Source organism: Scyliorhinus torazame, chromosome 29, assembly GCF_047496885.1.
Source record: "Scyliorhinus torazame isolate Kashiwa2021f chromosome 29, sScyTor2.1, whole genome shotgun sequence".
Lineage (NCBI taxonomy): Eukaryota > Metazoa > Chordata > Chondrichthyes > Carcharhiniformes > Scyliorhinidae > Scyliorhinus > Scyliorhinus torazame.
The window spans coordinates 25,257,466-25,277,841 of record NC_092735.1 but is presented as its reverse complement, the minus strand read 5'-3'; the positions used below and the strand labels follow the sequence as shown (position 1 = coordinate 25,277,841).

Genomic DNA, 20,376 nt, shown 5'->3' with positions numbered 1-20,376 from the left:
GTCTGAGGTGCATTTGTTTCAATGCGAGAAGTGTAGCAGGTAAGGCAGATGAACTTAGGACTTGGATTAGTACCTGGGAATATGATATTGGTACTACGGAGACTTGGTTGAGGGAAGGGCAAGACTGGCAACTAAATATCCCAGGGTATAGATGCTTCAGGAGGGATAGAGAGGGAGGTAAAAGGGGTGGAGGAGTTGCATTACTGGTCAGAGATGATATCACAGCTGTGATTAAGGAGGGCACGATGGAGGATTTGAGCACTGAGGCAATATGGGTAGAGGTAAGAAATAGGAAGGGTGCGCTAACATTGTTGGGACTTTACTACAGGCCTCCCAAAAGCGAGCGTGAAGTAGAGGTACAAATATGTAGACAGATTATAGAAAAATGTAGGAGCAATAGGGTGGTCGTGATGGGAGATTTTAACTTCCCCAACATTGAATGGGACTCATGTAGTGTTGGAGGCGTAGATGGAGCAGAATTTGTAAGGAGCATCCAGGAGAGTTTTTTAGAGCAGTATGTAAATAGTGCAACTCGGGAAGGGGCCATACTGGACCTGGTATTGGGGAATGATCCCGGCCAGGTGGTTAAAGTTTAAGTCGGTGATTACTTTGGGAATAGCGATCACAATTCCGTAAGTTTTAGAATACTCCTGGACAAAGACGAGAGTGGTCCTAAAGAAAGAGTGCTAAATTGGGGAAAGGCCAAGTATAACAAAATTCGGCAGGAGCTAGGGAATGTGGATTGGGAGCAGCTCTTTAAGGGTAAATCCACATTTGAAATGTGGGAGTCTTTTAAGGAAAGGTTGATTAGAGTGCAGGACAGACATGTCCCTGTGAAAAGGAATAGAAATGGCAAGATTAGGGAACTATGGATGATGGGTGGAATTGTGAGACTAGCTGAGATGAAAAAGGAAGCATACATAAGATCTAGGCGACTTAACTCTGATGAAGCTTTGGAGGAATATCGGGAAAGTAGGACAAATCTCAAACGCGCAATAAAGAGGGCTAAAAGGGGTCATGAAATATCTTTGGCTAACAGGGTTAAGGAAAATCCCAAAGCCTTTTATTCGTATATAAGGAGCAAGAGGGCAATTAGAGAAAGGATTGGTCCACTCAAAGACAAAAGAGGGAATTTATGCATGGAGTCAGAGGAAATGGGTGAGTTTCTTAATGAGTACTTTGCATCGGTATTCACCAAGGAGAGGGACATGACGGATGTTGAGGCTAAGGATGGATGTTTAAATACTCTAGGTCAAGTCGGCATAAGGAAGGGGGAAGTTTTGGGTATTCTAAAAGGCATTAAGGTGGACAAGTCCCCAGGTCCAGATGGGATCTATCCCAGGTTACTGAGGGAAGCGAGGGAAGAAATTGCTGGGGCCTTAACAGATATCTTTGCAGCATCCTTGAGCACGGGTGAGGTCCCGGAGGACTGGAGAATCGCTAATGTTGTCCCTTTGTTTAAGAAGGGTAGCCGGGCTAATCCAGGGAATTATAGACCTGTGAGCTTGACGTCAGTGGTAGGCAAACTGTTGGAGAAGATACTGAGGGATAGGATCTATTCACATTTGGAAGAAAATAGACTTATGAGTGATAGGCAGCATGGTTTTGAGCAGGGAAGGTCATGTCTTACAAATCGAATAGAATTCTTTGAGGAAGTGACAACGGTAATTGATGAGGGAAGGGCTGTAGATGTCATATACATGGACTTCAGTAAGGCGTTTGATAAAGTTTCCCATGGCAGGTTGATGGAAAAAGTGAAGTCGTATGGGGTTCAGGGTGTACTAGCTAGATGGATAAAGAACTGGCTGGACAACAGGAGACAGTAGTGGTGGAAGGGAGTGTCTCAAAATGGAGAAAGGTGACTAGTGGTGTTCCACAGGGATCCGTGCTCGGACCACTGTTGTTTGTGATATACATAAATGATCTGGACGAAGGTATAGGTGGTTTGATTAGCAAGTTTGCAGATGATACTAAGATTGGTGGAGTTGCAGATAGCGAGGAGCACTGTCAGAGAATACAGCAAAATATAAATAGATTGGAGAGTTGGGCAGAGAAATGGCAGATGGAGTTCAATCCAGGCAAATGCGAGGTGATGCATTTTGGAAGAGCTAATTCAAGAGCGGACTATACGGTCAATGGAAGAGTCCTGGGGAAAATTGATGTACAGAGAGATCTGGGAGTTGAGGTCCATTGTACCCTGAAGGTGGCAACGCAAGTCGATAGAGTGGTCAAGAAGGCATACAGCATGCTTGCCTTCATCGGACGGGGTATTGAGTATAAGAGTCGGCATGTCATGTTACAGTTGTATAGGACTTTGGTTAGGCCACATTTGGAATACTGCATGCAGTTCTGGTCGCCACATTACCAGAAGGATGTGGATGCTTTAGAGAGGGTGCAGAGGAGGTTTGCCAGGATGTTGCCTGGTATGGAGGGTGCTAGCTATGAAGAAAGGTTGAGTAGATTAGGATTGTTTTCGTTGGAAAGATGGAGGTTGAGGGGGGACCTGATTGAGGTCTACAAAATTGAGAGGTATTGACAGGGTAGATAGCAACAAGCTTTTTCCAAGAGTGGGGGGGGGTCAGTTACAAGTGGTCACGATTTCAAGGTGAGAGAGGGAAAGTTTAAGGGAGATGTGCGTGGAAAGTTTTTTACGCAGAGGGTGGTGGGTGCCTGGAACGCTTTGCCAGCGGAGATGGTAGAGGCGGGCACAATAGCATCATTTAAGATGCATCTAGACAGATATATGAACGGGCTGGGAACAGAGGGAAGTAGATCCTTGGAAAATAGGTGACAGGTTTAGATAAAGGATCTGGATCGGTGCAGGCTGGGAGGGCCGAAGGGCCTGTTCCTGTGCTGTAATTTTCTTTGTTCTTTGTTCTAAGCAACTGGCATCAGTCCGAAAGGTGCGTTTTCATCCATTTGCCTCCTTGTCCCACCACTCTGTGTTTTGTTTTGAGTAGTTTTGCGAATGAATGTGGTGAACTTGAGTTGTATTATTTTTATTTTGCAGTTGTATTCCACGTTGAAGGACGGCAGCCCAGCCTGGGAGGAGACGGAAGCGGTGCTTTTCATCATGACGGCATTGGTGAAAAACTTAAACCCGTGAGTGTTGAAATGTGTGGGGCTGCTCACAGCAGCGCTGGGCCCGTTGTAATGCAGTGAGATATTGAATTGGTTTTACTCGCAGCCTGTCCTGGGAGGAAGGAGCCAGTGGTTAATTTCAACTCCCAAATAACTCCAGCATCCTCCCACCTAGCCGTTCATCTCTTTTGGGCTGTGGGGGAGTTGTTGAATTTGAGGCATAATTCTTCTTGTGAGATACAGTTCCACGGCTACTGGCGGTCACCAAACATGCAAACCCAGGTGGTCGCAACCAGGGATGGTGTTGTGTCTGAACTTAGCCTCCTCCCTATCCCCCCCTTTGCCTAACATCCAAGCACACTGACGAAGGTCCCCGATAGCAAAGGGAGACTGAGATTTTTCCCACTCTTTCTCCCATTTAAAATGTTACTTTTCCGTTCTCGGGTGTGGCACTGGGGGTGAGGTAGAGCCCGTTTCTTCGGCAGTCCCCCGGATGGAGGATGAGTTGCTTCCACCTGGGCTTGACGGGTTCGGAGATGGCTGGTGATACCAGTGCCACGTACAGGACAGATGATGCTCGAAGGGTTGGATGGACCGGTTGTTTGGAGGTTCCTCTGCTCCCTCCAACACCCTGACCCGGCCTCTGCACATTCCCAATGAAGTCTGTCGATGCGTTCGGTGCCTTCCAGTTTGGTCAGTCGCAAGCCAGGGTCTTCGATGGGTCGACAGGTACGTTTGACCCTCATCAGGGATGCGTTGAGGACATCCTTAAAAATATTTCCGTCGTCCTCCTGAGAGTCGCCAACTGCAACTGAGCCCGGGTGCAGCGGGTTGCCTTGAGTTCTGCTGTATGCCATGTCCGCAGCCGGTTTCCAGTGTTGGGCACGTCAGCTTGCAAGAGGACACTTGTCGTTGGACCGCCTTTCTCGGCAGCATGGGAGATAAAGTCTGCGAAGGTCCAGACATTGCTTCTGCTCATTCTGCCAACTGGTGCAAACATTGACAACATTTGGAACGTGCCGTGCGGACAGTTGCCACGACCGAATCACAAACCGTTTTCTGATCATCGTCCTCTGCCAATCTGAGAGTGAACGAGCCCAGGATTCGCAGCTGTTTGAAGCCAGTCTCCTGTCTGGGGAATGGTGCTTGAAATGGGGGGACGGACTGAGGGGCGGGGGGGGGGGGGGGCACAATTTCTTTTAAAGGGAGGAGAGGCGTAGATGCTTGATTGTAGGCATGTTCTAATGGTTGGAATGACCTGTCTTTCCACAGTACAGCCCATTTGGTTCCCCAGCACCGCACAGATTAGAATGTTTTTAGTTTGATTCCTCCTGCATCTAACGTTGGAAGGGACGCGGTTCGTTCCGTCTCTGACTTTGGACTGCTAACCGGCGGCACTGCAGAAAGTAGCACTGTTGGTGAAAATGGCACTGGATCTGACAGTGGGACTGCCAGTGATCAAATATCCTGCCTCCGCTCACTGTCCAGCCTTGCGTACGGATGATGGCTACTTGGCTGGAATACTGAAGGGGTGCAAGCACTTGTGCAGTGACACCCCAGCAGGAGTCCATTACACCATAACACATAGGAGCAGAATTAGGCCACTCGGCCCATCGAGTCTGCTCCGCCATTCAATCATGGTTGATATTTTTCTCATCCCCATTCTCCTGCCTTCTCCCCATAACCCCTGTAACCCTTATTAATCAAGAACCTATCTATCTCTGTCTCAAAGACACTCAGTGACATGGCCTCCAGGCCTCAGTGAGCCACCACCTTCAGGCAACTTTGTGGGATTGGGAAGCCGAGCCTGTTGAAAGAGGGGGAAGGCGCTGGATGGCTGCAGAGCGTCAATAAAATAAAAGCCAAATACTGCTGCTGCTGGAAATCTGAAAGATAGAAAATGCTGGATAAACTCGGCCGGTCCAGCAGCATCTGTGGAGAGAGAAAGAGTTAATGTTTCGAGGTCCATATGACACTCCTTCAAAGTGTAAATAAAAGTCTGCTCAAGAGGCTTGTTCGAGCATTAGTTAAAGGTGTTTGAGTGTCAGGTGCGATGGTCAGATGAACTCCAGGTGCTCCACTCCTCTGAAAATGAAATGAAATGAAAATCGCTTATTGTCACAAGTAGGCTTCAATGAAGTTACTGCGAAAAGCCCCTAGTCGCCACATTCCGGCGCCTGTTCGGGGAGGCTGGTACGGGAAGTGTGCACAATCTGCAAGTGTGCACAATGGTGATCTTTGAAATGAAGAATGTTGATCTCTTTTCGTGTAGGGAAAAGGAACAGAAGCTTGGCGATGTCGTCCAAGCAGTGATCAGCCTCCCTGACAATACACACTTAGCGGTGCAGCATTCTGGAGTCCAGTTGTTGGGTGAGATGGGAGAATACATCAACAACAATGTGCAGTGTCTAGGTCAGTATGGAGTTCTTTCCCCTTCTCTTTCCCTCCCCCCGGGCCACTGCTTGTCTTGTGCGTGTGTGTGCGTGTGTGTGCGTGCGTGTGTCTGCGTGTGTGTGCGTGTGTGTCTGCGTGCGTGCGTGTGTGTGTCTGCCTGCCTCCGTCACCAACTCAGGCAGCATCTATGTCACCTGTTCTAGAATTCTCCACCAGGGAGACAATGTTATCCTGCCCGCTCTATCTCTTCCCCTCATAATTTTGTACACCTCTACTAAGTCACCCCTCAGCCTTTTTTGTTCCAAGGAAAATAACCCCAACCTATCCAATCTCTCCTTGTAGCTACACTTGGCTCGCCCTGGCAACATCCTCTGCACTCTGTCCAGAGCAATAACGTCCTTCCTGTAATGTGGTGACCAGAAATGCCCACAATATTCCAATTGTGACCTCACCAATGTTTTATACAGTTCCAACATTATATCCTTACCTTTGAGAGCATTCCATATGCCTTATTTACAACCTTGTTTACTGCTGCCTTTAGGGACTTGTGTACTTGTACGCCAACATCTCTCACTTCATCTACCCCTCTTAGTATATTCCCATTTATTGTGTACTCCCTATAACTCTTTTGACCTCCCTCAATGTATGACCCCTCACTTCTCTGTGTTAAAATTCATCTGCCACTTTATCGCCCGCTCCACCAACCCATCTATATCATTTTGGACATTCTAGCTATCCTCTACACTATCCAATACTCGGTCAATTTTTGTGACATCTGCAAATTTCCCAATCCTGCCACCCATGTTCACGTCCAAATCGTTAATATCTAACACGAACATTAAGGGTCCCAACGCCGAGCCCTGTGGAACACCACTTGAAACAACTTCCAATTGCAAGGGCAGCTATCGACCATTACCCTTTGTTTCCTGTTACTAAGCCATCTTTTTATCCAGTTTGCCACGTTACTCTGAATCTCGTGAGCTTTTACTTTATTGACCAATCTGGGACCTTGACAAATGTGTTGCTAAAATCCATGTTCATTGAGGCTGCACAGTGGCACTGTGGTTAGCACTGCTGCTTCACGCCGCTGAGGACCTGGGTTCGATCCTGGCTCCGGGTCACATGTGGAGTTTGCACATTCTCCCATGTATGAGTGGGTCTCACCCGCCACAACCCAAAGATTTGCAGGGTCGGTGGATTGGCCACGCTAAATAGCCCCTTGATTGGGAAAAATAATTGGGTACTCTAAATTTATTTTGAAAAATCCATGTACACCACATCCACTACACTACCTTCATCAACTCTTCTTGTTACTTCTTCATAGAGTCATAGAGTTTTAAAGTACGGAAAGAGGCCCTTCGGCCCATCATGTCTGTGCCAGCCATCAAACACTCATCTATTCAGCACTTCATCAGTAGCCTTGTATGCTATGGTGTTTCAAATGCTCAAAGAATTCAATCGAATTTGTGAGGCAAGACCTTTCTTTAACAAATCCGTGCTGACCATCCTTGACTAGTCCATGCCTTTCTATGTGACAGTTAATCCTATCTCTCAGGATTGATTCTACTAATTTGCCCACCACTGTCGTAAGACTAACTGGCCTATAATTGCTCGGCATTTCCTTTGATTCCTTTTTAAACAATGGAACCACGTATGCATTTCTTCAATCCTCCAGTACCTGCCCTGTATCCAGTGAGGATTGGAAAATCATCCCCAACATCTGCCATTTCCTCACTGACCTCCTTCAGCAGCTTCAGAAACAATCCACCTGGCCTGGGTGACTGATCAACTTTCAAAGATTCCTACCCTTCGAACACGTCCTCTTTCTATGATTATCCCATTCAGTATCTCTGTGTTCCTCCTGGAGTACTATATCTGCATCATCCAGTTCCTTTGTAAGTACGGGGACAAAATATTCATTTAAAGGCCTTCCCACTGCCTCTGCTTCCACACACAAGTCCATCTCTGATAGCTCCCACTTTTTCCTTAACTAACCTTTTACCATTAATATATTGGTAAAACATCTTTGGGTTTTCTTTAACTTCTTTTTTCATGCCCTCTCTTTGATTTCCTTCGTCCCTGTACTTTCTATACTCACCTCGACTATCAGCAGTGCTTAGTTCTTTGTGCCCATCGTATGCTTTTTCTGTTTAATCGTCCCCTGTATTCCTCTAGATAACCAGGGAGGGTCTAGATTTGGCAGTACCACTCTTATTTTTGGAGGGGACGTGTCTACTTTGTACATTAAGGATCTCGCCTTTTAGTGCTTCCCACTGGTTTTCCACTGATTTATCCTCTAGCAGTGATGGCCAGTCCACCTCACTTAGTCCCTTCTCATTCCCGTAAAATTTGCATTCCCCCAGTTCAAAGCGTTCACTCCTTCTTTACCTATGAATTTTCGCATGGTAATAACTAAATCTAACTGAATGGTGATCACTATCCCCGATATGGCGGCCAACTGTCGCTCCACCCACTTGCCCTTCTTCGTTCCCCAAAACTAGGTCTAGAATTGCATTTCCTCTCGTTGGGTTTGTCATTAATTGGTTGGAAACATTTTCCTGGGCACACCGCGTGAATATTTCTCCCTCAGTGTCCCTTATGGTGACTTCCATCCTCTTTACCCCCAGTCCTACGCTGTGTTTCCCTGATGACGTATGGTCGAGCAGGCGATTTGCCACGCGAGGAATTGAAAGGGCAGCACGGTTGCACGAGTGGCTAGCACTGTTGCTTCACAGCGCCAGGGTCCCAGGTTCGATTCCCAGCTTGGGTCACTGTCTGCGCGGAGTCTGCATGTTCTCCCCGTGTCTGCGTGGGTTTCCTCCGGGTGCTCCGGTTTCCTCCCACAGTCCAAAGACATGCAGGTTAGGTGGATTGGCCATGCTAAATTGCCCTTACTGTCCCAAAAAGGTTAAGAGGGGTTATTGGGTTACAGGGATAGGGTAGAAGTGAGGGCTTAAGTGGGTCGGTGCAAATTCGATGGGCCGAGTGGCCTCCTTCTGCACTGTTCTATCTGCTTGCTGCACGTTGTATACAGCAGCATTTGAAGCTTCTGTACCACCCTTTGTGTGAATTTCTTAATTGTGCGGCAAACTAATGGTGTTGAGTTCTCAAAGTATTTTGCCTCATAATCTCCCCCAACCCTAAAATTAACAGATCAGCCCGCCAGCTCTCGTACTGCCTCTGCATTTAAATGCTGCCAGATTTGCTTACATAACAAACCATAATTTCCAGCAATTAATTGTATGTGATGCACTTTCGGCATCCCAAGAGAAAGGATAAGGCACCATGCAAGTTGCTCGTTATCTCTCTTTCTATCCCTCTTCTCCCATTTCCCACAGTCCAGGAGCATTGAGGCCATTTGCAGCACTCGACTTCTCTGGTTCTGACCATTTAGCACGGCACGCAGCTCAGACTGAATGTGGAACTTGCTGCTACTGGCCCAACACTGCACAGCAGTGCATTTCGTCTCTCAGCCTAAAGTCCCTCCTATTCAGCGCTGTTAAAGATTGTGGTTGTAGGGCAGCACGGTAGCACAGTGGTTAGCGTTGCTGCCTACGACGCTGAGGACCCGGGTTCAATCCCGGCCCTGGGTCACTGTCCGTGAGGAGTTTACACATGCTCCCCGTGTCTTTGTGGGTTTCGCCCCCACAACCCAAAAGATGTGCAGGATAGGTGGATTGGCCAAGCTAAATTGCCCCTTAATTGGAAAAAATAATTGGGTACTCTTTAAAAAAAATTTTTTTTAAAGATTGTGGTTGTTGATCCAGGAGTGACGTTCAATTATTTCCCTTCTCAGACCTGGTGCTGAATTTCCTGACCCAACGCTTGAAGCAGAAGGAATTGGCGAATGCCGCAGCCAATTCGATCCAGAACGTCTGCGCCATGTGCAGCGATGCCATGACCCAGCACATCGAGGGGCTGCTGCAGGTCGCCTTGTCTCTGGACGCCCTCCCCATTTCGCACGACTCCTCCATTGGACTTCTCCGAGGTACAGTACGCGCCGGAGGTCTGTCGCCTTGGTAAGCAGCATAAAGCGGCCACGCCTCACTCGGGACCTCCCCTAACTAGTGTGAGCGCGGCTTGTGAGATGACTGCGTCTGTCCACGAGAGAGATGTTTATTTCAGTTTGCCGTCAGAGCGAAAGCAAATTGCTGCCGTGGCTGGAAATCGGAAATAAAATCATAAAATGCTGTCAACGCTTAGCCAGTGAGACAGCTTCTGTGGAAAGAGAAATGTGAAGTTAGCCGCTTTGGTAGCAATGGGTGTAAATTCAGAGAGATGAATACTCAGCGAGACCTTGGTGTCCTCGTGTATCAGTCACTGAAAGTAAGCGCGCAGGTACAGCCGGCAGTAAAGAAGGTAAATGGTATGTTGGCCTTCATAGCGAGAGGATTTGAGTATAGGAATAGGGGTGTTTTACTGCAACTGTGTAGGGCCACACCTGGAGTAGTGTGTGCAGATTTAGTGTCCTTATCTGAGGAAGGATGTTCTTGCTATGGAGGGAGTGCAGCGAAGGTTTACCAGGCCGATTCCTGGGATGGCGGGACCGACATATGAAGAGAGACTAAGTCGGTTAGGATTATATTCATTGGAGTTTAGAAGAGTGAGAGGGGATCTCATAGAAAGTTACTAAATTTTAACAGGGTTAGACAGGGTAGATTCAGAAAGAATGTCCCCGATGTTGGGGGTGTTCAGAACTAGGGGTCCTAGTTTGAGGATAAGGGGTTAACCTTTTAGGACTGAGGTGAGGAGAAATGTCTTGATCCAGAGAGTGGTGAATCTGTGGAATTCACTACCACAGGAAGTAGTTGAGGCCAAAATGTTATGTGATCTCAAGAAGGAATTATATTTTGCTCTTATGGCTAAAGGGATCAAGGGATATGGGGGGGGAAGGCGGGATACGGTATTGAATTGAATGATCAGCCACGATAATGAATGGTGGAGCAGGCTCGAAGGGCCGAATGGCCTCCTCCTGCTTCTGTTTTCCGAGTTGATGGTCGTTCATCAGGATCGGATTAAATTCTGGTCATGAATCTGAAACACTTCAGGCTCCTTCTGATCACAGAAACCTGTTGGGTTGAGTGTCACTCGTATTTCCCGCATTATAATAAAATCAGAAAAAGCTCAGCGGGTCTGGCACCATTTGAGGAGGGAGAAACCCAGTGAACATTTCTAGTAGAGTGACTCTTCATAGGGACTCGAAGCTTTAACCCTGGGCAAAGTGTTCTGCCCCCGCCCCCCCCCCTCCGCCGTGTTTCCAGGCCGCAGAATCTTCCGGTCCTGCCATTGTCAACCGGGTTTCCTATTATTCGCACCCTCTGCTGCCGGTGAACCCACAGTGGTGGGAGTGGGCAACGGCGGAACAGCCAGAAAATCCCATCCCTGCTTTTCCCCACGGACCCTGCCAGACGCACTGGGTTTTTCCAGCCGTTGCTGTTTTATCTCTGATTTCCTGTATCCGCAGTATTTTGCTTTTATCCCCTGCATTATCTTTCCCTCAGCCTATTTGGTAAATATTTTGCGTTCCACACTAGTTTGTGGGGCATTGTTAACCCTCGACCCAGTTGCCGTGCTGTCTCTATACATTATGGGGCAACACTGTCCTTACACACACCACACCCCACCCCCACAAATACCCCCTCCCCCAAACACACACACAAACACACCACCCCCACAAATACCCTCCTCCCCCAAACCCCCCCCACACACACACACATATATCCGGTTATTTTCAACATGATCTGTGACCATCTTAAATGCTGCACATAGAACAGCACAGTACAGGCCCTTCGGCCCACGATGTTGTGCCGACCATTTATCCTAACCTAAGATCAACCTAACCTACACCCCTTCAATTTACTGCTGTCCATGTGCCTGTCTAAGAGTCGCTTAAATGTCCCTAATGCCTCTGACTCCACCACCCCTGCTGGCAGTGCATTCCACACACCCACCACTCTCTGCGTAAAGAACCGACCTCTGACATCTCCTCCAATCGCTTTAAAATTATGTCCCCTCATGACAGCCATTTCTGCCCTGGGGAAAAGTCTCTGGATATCCACTCTAACCATGCCTCTCATCTCACCTTGTACACCTCTATCAAGTCACCTCTCTGCCTTCTTTGCTCCACTGAAAAAGCCCTAGCTCTCTCAACCTTTCTTCATAAGACATGCCCTCCAGTCCTGGTAAATCTCCTCTGTACCCTCTCCAAAGCATCCACATCCTTCCTATAATGCAGAAGTGCAGACTCCAGTTGTAGCTGCTGAGCGTTTCCTGTGCGTTGAGGTGGGGACCTCTGCCCGCTTCACTGAAATCCTAGTTACTGCTCCTGCCCAACTTGCACTGCCATCTATTACAACAACCTCTGAGGTCTTCGCTCCTCCTCCAAGGATTGTCTTGCTCACTACACCTAAGATCCAATGTTCACCTCTGCTGCGCCTTGCATCTCCGCAGGTACAGGTACCTGTTTCGCCCCCAAACATCTCAGACCAGCATGGTAACTGGGGATGGGATATGGACCTGTTGGCCTATTTCTGGGAAAGCACGCCCATTAAGCAAACTTATTTAGCGTCGAGTTAGATAAATTGGAACTGTAATTTGTCGAGTTCAGCGATATTCCTGAATTGATGGCGTTCCTATTAAGTCCCCTAAACCCCTGCAAAAATCTGTGAAAATTGTGAGGATAGGTCTAGTAGAATGCTATGTTGGTCACATTCCCCTTTCACAGCTTTTGGATCTGATAAACCATAGCCTGGACTTGTAAAATTGAAATATCACTTTTATTCCTGCCCTCCATCACACTTTTCCTCACCAGCTCTTTTCCCACGCCCCTATTCCTTGTTTTTTTTCCCCCCTTCTAATTTACAATTTTTGAATTGATATTGCTTCAAGATTTGTAGCTGAATTTAGTCAGGGTATTATTACTTAGCCACATCAATGGATTGATGTGGCTGATCCTGGTTGAGTCAGCGCTGCCTCGATTAGTCTTAGGATCCCTGGGTGAGGAAGGGGGATAGAAATCTGGTCGCCGTCCAGCTCCTGTCTGATGCCTGTTGAGCCCGTGTTTTGCCGTGTTTAGGTAGCCAACTCACACTTGGCGTGTGCGGAATGGCCAACTGGGTTTAGCATCAGAGGATGCCTCTTGAAGCAAAGTGTAGAGTGAGTCGACATTCTTTTGTAGGCCTGTTACCATGACCCTTTTTTGTCTCGCGTGGAATGCTCTGCTCCGATGGGGGTAATGTCAGCTGCCCTATTGTACAGTGATGAGCACTCTTTCATTCTCACCAGGCATCTCCTTGGTGTTGGCTCGGATGCCATCAGAGAAAATCGGAGAGACCTTCCAACGACTCTGTTCCATGCAAGTCATGGCTCTAAAGAAAGTAAGGAATGTTGCAATGTTCGTTTTTTCAATATACATATTTATTCTTTCACGGGATGTGGGCATCATTGGTAAGGATTAGAATTTGTTGCCCATTCCTAATTGCTCTTTGACCGAGTGCCTTGCGCGGCCATTTCAGAGGGCAGTTAAGAGTTGGCCACATTGCTGTGGGTCTGGAGTCACGTGTAGGCCAGACCAGATGGAATTTTCCAACAATCAGTGTTAGTTTTACGGTCCGAGACTTGCTTTCAATTCAAGATTGTATTAGTTGTATTGAATTCCGCCAACAGTTGTCATGGGATTTGAACCAGCGCCCTCGTAACTTTAGCCTGGACCTCTGAACCACTGGCCCGTGACTTTGACACCACACACCATCTCTCTGCAATTTTATTAAATAGCATAGAGATAGCTCCTTCTCCTTGATTAGATAGAAATGACTCTTGAGAATTGGGATTGACTGGCCAGCTTTTACAGACTGACTCAAATGGAACCATAGAACCCCTACAGTGCAGAAGGAGGCCATTCAGCCCATCGAGTCTGCACCAACACTCTGAAAGGGCACCCTACTTAGGCCCACTCCCCTTCCCTATCTCCGAAACCCCCTAACCCCACCTAACCGTTGGACACTAAGGGGCAATTTAGCACGGCTAATCCACCTAACCTGCACATCTTTGGACTGTGGGAGGAAACCTGGTGGAAACCCACGCAGACACTAGGAGAAAGTGGAACTCTGCACAGTCACCCAAGGCCTGAATTGAGCCTGCTCCCTGGCGCTGAGAGTCAGCAGTGCTAACTACTGCGTCACCGTGCCATCTGAAGTGTATTAACCTGGGGGGATTGCACAAGTTCCTTTGATTCAGGTGGATTGACCATGCAACATTGCCCCTTACTGCCCAAAGATGTGCAGGTTAGGTAGGGTTGCGGAGATAGGGCGAGGGGGGGTGTGGACATGGGTAGGGTGCTCTTTCAGAGGGTATGTGCAGACTCAATGGACCGAATGGCCTCCTTCTGCGCTGTAGGGATTCTAAAGGTTCTACGATTTGTGGGCCACTTGCCTTTGCTGTCAACGGTGCATTTCCCACCCTTTCCTGTTTCTCTCTGGCTTACCTGGAGAGAACAAGGAAAGTGAAGCAACCTTGTCCAGATATGAAGGGGAAATGCTGGGATTTGCCACATTCCTGATGGACGAGGGACGTATAGTGAGAGTTCCGTTCGTGACTCCTTAACCCTCCCATTCCCAGAGACCTGGGTTAAATTGTGTTTGTTGTGCCTCTGGTGTGTTGTGTTGTGAGGCGAGTGTTGAACCTCCCGCGTTTGTATCTCTTCAAAGCTGTTGACGTCCGAGCAGACCAATGGGATCACGGCAGACCCAGCAGTGTGGTTGGATAGGCTGGCAGCGATATTCAGGTACAGCCTCTTCGTTTCTTGTTGTCTCTTTGCCTGAAGAGTCTAGTCAGTGCACCTGACTAAATTCATCCCTTACCCCTTCACTCTCGGGTGAAAAAACCTTGCTGGCAACCAAGCCGGGACATGGAGGGGTTTCTCTTATTATGAGGTGCTGCCCTTGGCTCCCGCCCCGTTCTGAGAGACAGGTAGATATCTAGAAAGATTCTTTAGGAGATGATAGATGGCCTTCACTAGTTGTATGTTGGCTCTCCAGACTTACCTAGGGATCAGACAGCCAAGACTGTCTCTTCAGTGGTCATAGGAGAAAAACGCAACCAGCCTAACATTTTCATAGAAATCATAGAATTTACAGTGCAGGAGGCCATTCAGCCCATCGAGTAATAATAATCTTTTTTAGTGTCACAAGTAGACTTACATTAACACTGCAATGAAGTTACTGTGAAAATCCCCTAGTCGCCACACTTCGGGTACACAGGGAGAATTCAGAATGTCCAATTCACCTAACAAGCACGTCTTTCGGGACTTGTGGGAGGAAACCGGAGCACCCGGAGGAAACCCACGCAGACACGGGGAGAACGTGCAGACTCCTCACAGACTGTGACCCAAGCCGGGAATCGAACCTGGGACCCTGGCGCTGTGAAGCAACAGTGCTAACCACTGTGCTGCCGTGCTGCCTCAACCCACTTGGCCAAGATGAAGTTTGAATTATTTCCTCAACACTTCTGAAACTCAGGAATGGATTTAGCCAGACCGCTTGACTTTTTAAAAAATAACCTGTCTTCTGGATATGAGTCCTCTGTGAAATGTTGTTTCAACTCTGTGTAGCATCGCCACAGTACAAAATTGCCCCACATTTTGTAATGACTTGCACCAAAGCGTAAGTCTGATTGAGCGTGTCCATGGCTGGTGCGGCAAAAGATCTCACGGGTGAAGCAAGGAGGTTTTCCTCTGAGGTTGTATTTGAGGCACATCATAAAGCCGTTTACCCGTGCCACGCCTAAGCTGGGCATGTATCGTACTGAGGCGAGGTGACAGAAACGAGAGAAGGACCATTACTGAGACTATAGCTTTTTAAAACCTATTCCAGATTTATCAATTGAATTTAAATTCCATTAGCTCTGTGATGGGATTAGAACTCGTGTCCCCAGATCATTAGCCTCGGCCCCTGGAACTATCCCAAAGAAACAAGTTTCCTACCTATCTGCTACATCGAACTCTGGTGCCGGTTGGAGCTCAATGGGCAACGACCTTGCCTCAGAGTCAGAAGATATTGGGGTCAAGCCCCATTTCAGACACTTGAGCACAAAATCTAGGCTGGCATTGTAGGACAATACTGGAGTGGGCTGCCTTTGTACTGCCTTTCACCTGGGAAATTAAACTGATGTCCTCTGTACCGCTTGGAATCTAAAAGATTCCGCGAATATTCAAAGAATGGGGCACTATTTCCCTGGCCCCTATTTCAATCCCTCAATTGACGTCACTAAAATCCGATAATCTGACCGTTATCACATTGCTATTTGCGACAGTTACTTTGTGCACATTGGTTACAACATTGAAGAAGTGTTTCATTGGCCGCAAAACACTTTGGGATATCCTAAGGTTATGAAAGGTGAGATATAGAACAAAGGACAAAGAAAAGTACAGCACAGGAACAGGCCCTTCGGCCCTCCAAGCCCGTGCCGTCCATGCTGCCCGACTAAACTACAATCTTCTACACTTACTGGGTCCATATCCCTCTATTCCCATCCTATTCATGTATTTGTCAAGATGCCCCTTAAATGTCACTATCGTCCCTGCTTCCACCACCACCTCCGGCAGCGAGTTCCAGGCACCCACTACCCTCTGTGTAAAAAAACTTGCCTCGTACATCTACTCTAAACCTTGCCCCCCGCACCTTAAACCTATTCCCCCTAGTAATTGACCCCTCTACCCTGGGGAAAAAGCCTCTGACTATCCACTCTGTCTATGCCCCTCATAATTTTGTAGACCTCTATCAGGTCGCCCCTCAATCTCCGTCATTCCAGTGAGAACAAACCGAGTTTATTCAACCGCTCCTCATAGCTAATGCCCTCCGTACCAGGCAACATTCTGGTAAATCTCATCTGCGCCCTTTCTAAAGCCTCTACATCCTTCTGATAGTGTGGCGACCAGAATTGAACACTATCCTCCAAGTATGGCCTAACTAAGGTTCTATACAGCTGCAACATGACTTGCCAATTCTTATACTCAATGCCCCGGCCAATGAAGGCAAGCATGCCGTATGCCTTCTTGACTACCTTCTCCACCTGTGTTGCCCCTTTCAGTGACCTGTGGACCTGTACACGTAGATCTCTCTGACTTTCAATACTCTTGAGGGTTCTACCATTCACTGTATATTCCCTACCTGCATTAGACCTTCCAAAATGCATTACCTCACATTTGTCCGGATTAAACTCCATCTGCCATCTCTCCGCCCAAGTCTCCAAACAATCTAAATCCTGCTGTATCCTCTGACAGTCCTCATCGCTATCCGCAATTCCACCAACTTTTGTGTCGTCTGCAAACTTACTAATCAGACCAGTTACATTTTCCTCCAAATCATTTATATATGCTACGAACAGCAAAGGTCCCAGCACTGATCCCTGCGGAACACCACTAGTCACAGCCCTCCAATTAGAAAAGCATCCTTCCATTGCTACTCTCTGCCTTCTATGGCCTAGCCAGTTCTGTACCCACCTTGCCAGCTCACCCCTGATCCCGTGTGACTTCACCTTTTGTACTAATCTACCATGAGGGACCTTGTCAAAGGCCTTACTGAAGTCCATATAGACAACATCCACTGCCCTACCTGCATCAATCATCTTTGTGACCTCCTCGAAAAACTCTATCAAGTTAGTGAGACACAGCCTCCCCTTCACAAAACCATGCTGTCTCTCACTAATACGTCCATTTGCTTCCAAATGGGAGTAGATCCGGTCTCGAAGAATTCTCTCCAGTAATTTCCCTACCACTGACGTAAGGCTCACCGGCCTGTAGTTCCCTTGATTATCCTTGCTACCCTTCTTAAACAAAGGAACAACCTTGTCTATTCTCCAGTCCACCGGGACATCACTTGAAGACAGTGAGGATCCAAAGATTTCTGTCAAGGCCTCAGCAATTTCCTCTCTAGCCTCCTTCAGTAATCTGGGGTAGATCCCATCAGGCCTGGGGACTCATCTACCGTAATATTTTTCAAGACGCCCAACACCTCGTCTTTTTGGATCTCAATGTGACCCAGGCTATCTACACCCTTCTCCAGACTCAACATCCACCAATTCCTTCTCTTTGGTGAATACTGATGCAAAGTATTCATTTAGTGCCTCGCCCATTTCCTCTGGCTCCACACATAGATTCCGTTGCCTATCCTTCAGTGGGCCAACCCTTTCCCTGGCTACTGTCCTGCTTTTTATGTACGTGTAAAAAGCCTTGGGATTTTCCTTAACCCTATTTGCCAATGACTTTTCGTGACCCCTTCTAGCCCTCCTGACTCCTTGCTTAAGTTCCTTCCTACTTTCCTTATATTCCACGCAGGCTTTGTCTGTTCTCAGCCTTTTAGCCCTGACAAATGCCTCCTTTTTCTTTTTGACGAGGCCTACAATATCTCCAAGGTTCCCGAAAATTGCCGTATTTATCCTTCTTCCTCACAGGAACATGCCGGTCCTGAATTCCTTTCAACTGACACTTGAAATCCTCCCACATGCCAGATGTTGATTTGCCCTCAAACATCCACCCCCAATCTAGGTTCTTCAGTTCCCACCGAATATTGTTATAATTAGCCTTCCCCCAATTTAGCACATTCGCCCTAGGACCACTCTTATCCTTGTCCACCAGCACTTTAAAACTTACTGAATTGTGGTCACTGTTCCCGAAATGCTCCCCTACTGAAACTTCTACCACCTGGCCGGGCTCATTCCCCAATACCAGGTCCAGTACAGCCCCTTCCCTAGTTGGACTGTCTACATATTGTTTTACGAAGCCCTCCTGGATGCTCCTTACAAACTAAGCCCCGTCTAAGCCTCTGGCACTAAGTGAGTCCCAGTCAATATTGGGGAAGTTGAAGTCTCCCATCACAACAACCCTGTTGTTTTTACTCTTTTCCAAAATTTGTCTACCTATCTGCTCCTCTATCTCCCGCTGGATGTTGGGAGGCCTGTAGTAAACCCTCAACATTGTGACTGCACCCTTCTTATTCCTGATCTCTACCCATATAGCCTCACTGCCCACTGAGGTGTCCTCCCGTAGTACAGCTGTGATATTCTCCCTAACCAGTAGCGCAACTCCGCCACCCCTTTTACATCCCCCTCTACCCCGCCTGAAACATCTAAATCCTGGAATGTTTAGCTGCCAATCCTGCCCTTCCCTCAACCAGGTCTCTGTAATGGCAACAACATCATAGTTCCAAGTACTAATCCAAGCTCTAAGTTCATCTGCCTTACCCATAATACTTCTTGCATTAAAACATATGCACTTCAGGACACCAGACCCGCTGTGTTCAGCAACTTCTCCCTGTCTGCTCTGCCTCAGATCCATACTGGCTCTATTCCCTAGTTCTCCCTCAATGCTCTCACCTTCTGACCTATTGCTCCCGTGCCCACCCCCCTGCCATACTAGTTTAAACCCTCCCGTGTGACACTAGCAAACCTCGTGGCCAGGATATTTATGCCTCTCCAGTTTAGATGCAACCCGTCCTTATATAGATCACACCTGGCCCGGAAGAGCTCCCAGTGGTCCAGATAACAGAAACCCTCCCTCCTACACCAGCTGTTTAGCCACGTGTTTAGCTGCTCTATCTTCCTATTTCTAGCCTCACTGGCACGTGGCACAGGGAGTAATCCCGAGATTACACCCCTAGAGGTCCTGTCTTTTAACTTTCTGCTTAGCTCCCTGAACTCCTGCTGCAGGACCTCATACCCCTTCTATGTCGTTAGTACCAATATGTACAACGACCTCTGCCTGTTTACCCTCCCCCTTCAGGATGCCTGCTACCTGTTCGGAGACATCCTGGACCCTGGCACCAGGGAGGCAACATACCATCCTGGAGTCTCTTTCACGTCCACAGACCACAGAAGCACCTACATGTAAAGTTCTAGCTTTTAACATGAAAAACTAGCCACAAAGAATCAAGTTGCAAGGTTTGCAAATTTTCTGGCGTTAGTTTTATTTTTGACATATTATGTTGTCACAATCTTAAGCCATTCTCCCCTCACCCCTGTTCTCCTCTTACGCTGACAGACACACAAACGCTACTGTGGGAGAAGGGAGACCGCACCCCTGTCAGAAGGTTATCCAGGAGGTAAGAAAATCGCGCTCTCGTCATTGCCGAAAGGTCACAAAAGGGAACCGTTGTTATTTGGAAAAGGGGCGGTTTCCCTGCCAAGAAACCGTGAAATCAAAAGGGAAATGCTGGAACGCACGCCAGGTCAGGCAGCATCTGCAAGAAAGTCATGTTCTGAGTGTGGCCCCTTCACCAGGCCACGAGGCTTACCTGGCCTGCCAGCCCATCTTTGTCATGCTCTACCCTCCCATCATTTTCATGTTTTGGATTCACCCTGTTTGTCCCCATCTGCACGTTGTCATTAGGGGGAGAGGGCTTGTTTCGCCCCGGGTGCTGACTTCTGGTTAACTGCACGTTCCCAGGGACAAGCAGCTGCAAGAGGAGCGGTTGCTCCAATAAAGCTGACTCCTAGAGGCCCTTTGGCCCATCGAGTCTGCACCGACAAAACAGCACTAAATCTACACTAATCCCATAACCTTGAATGTCATTTCAGGTGCTCATCCAAGTACTTTTTATAGGTTGTGAGTTTTCCTGCCTCCATTCCCCTCCCAGGCTGAGCATTCCAGACTCCCGCCACCTTCTGGGCCAATATTTTACTCAAGTCCCCTCAATCTCTTGCCCCTCATCTTAAAATTATGCCCCCTCATCATTATACCCCCCCTGTCCATACCACTCCACCTCAATCAGGTCCCTCCTCAGTCTTCACTGCTCCGAGGAAAACAACCTGAGCATATCCTGGCAAGTGTCCCATATGCCACCTTAACTATCCTATTAACCTGTCCTGCTGGCTTCAGGATCTGGTACAAACATTCCAAGATCCCTCTGT

At 47.8% G+C, this 20,376-nt stretch overlaps 1 protein-coding gene across 3 annotated transcripts in view; it reads left to right on the top strand.

Annotated features, from left to right (window-relative positions):
* Positions 1 to 20,376, top strand: part of LOC140403948 (transportin-3-like) — an 81,710-nt gene that overhangs the window by 30,289 nt on the left and 31,045 nt on the right. For all 3 annotated transcript variants that reach the window (XM_072492231.1, XM_072492230.1, XM_072492229.1), the window contains exons 11-16: positions 3,011 to 3,102; positions 5,354 to 5,493; positions 9,272 to 9,463; positions 12,760 to 12,851; positions 14,181 to 14,257; positions 19,508 to 19,568. In XM_072492231.1, coding sequence (XP_072348332.1) covers positions 3,011 to 3,102; positions 5,354 to 5,493; positions 9,272 to 9,463; positions 12,760 to 12,851; positions 14,181 to 14,257; positions 19,508 to 19,568 — 654 coding nt within the window. The remainder of the gene's footprint in view (positions 1 to 3,010; positions 3,103 to 5,353; positions 5,494 to 9,271; positions 9,464 to 12,759; positions 12,852 to 14,180; positions 14,258 to 19,507; positions 19,569 to 20,376) is intronic.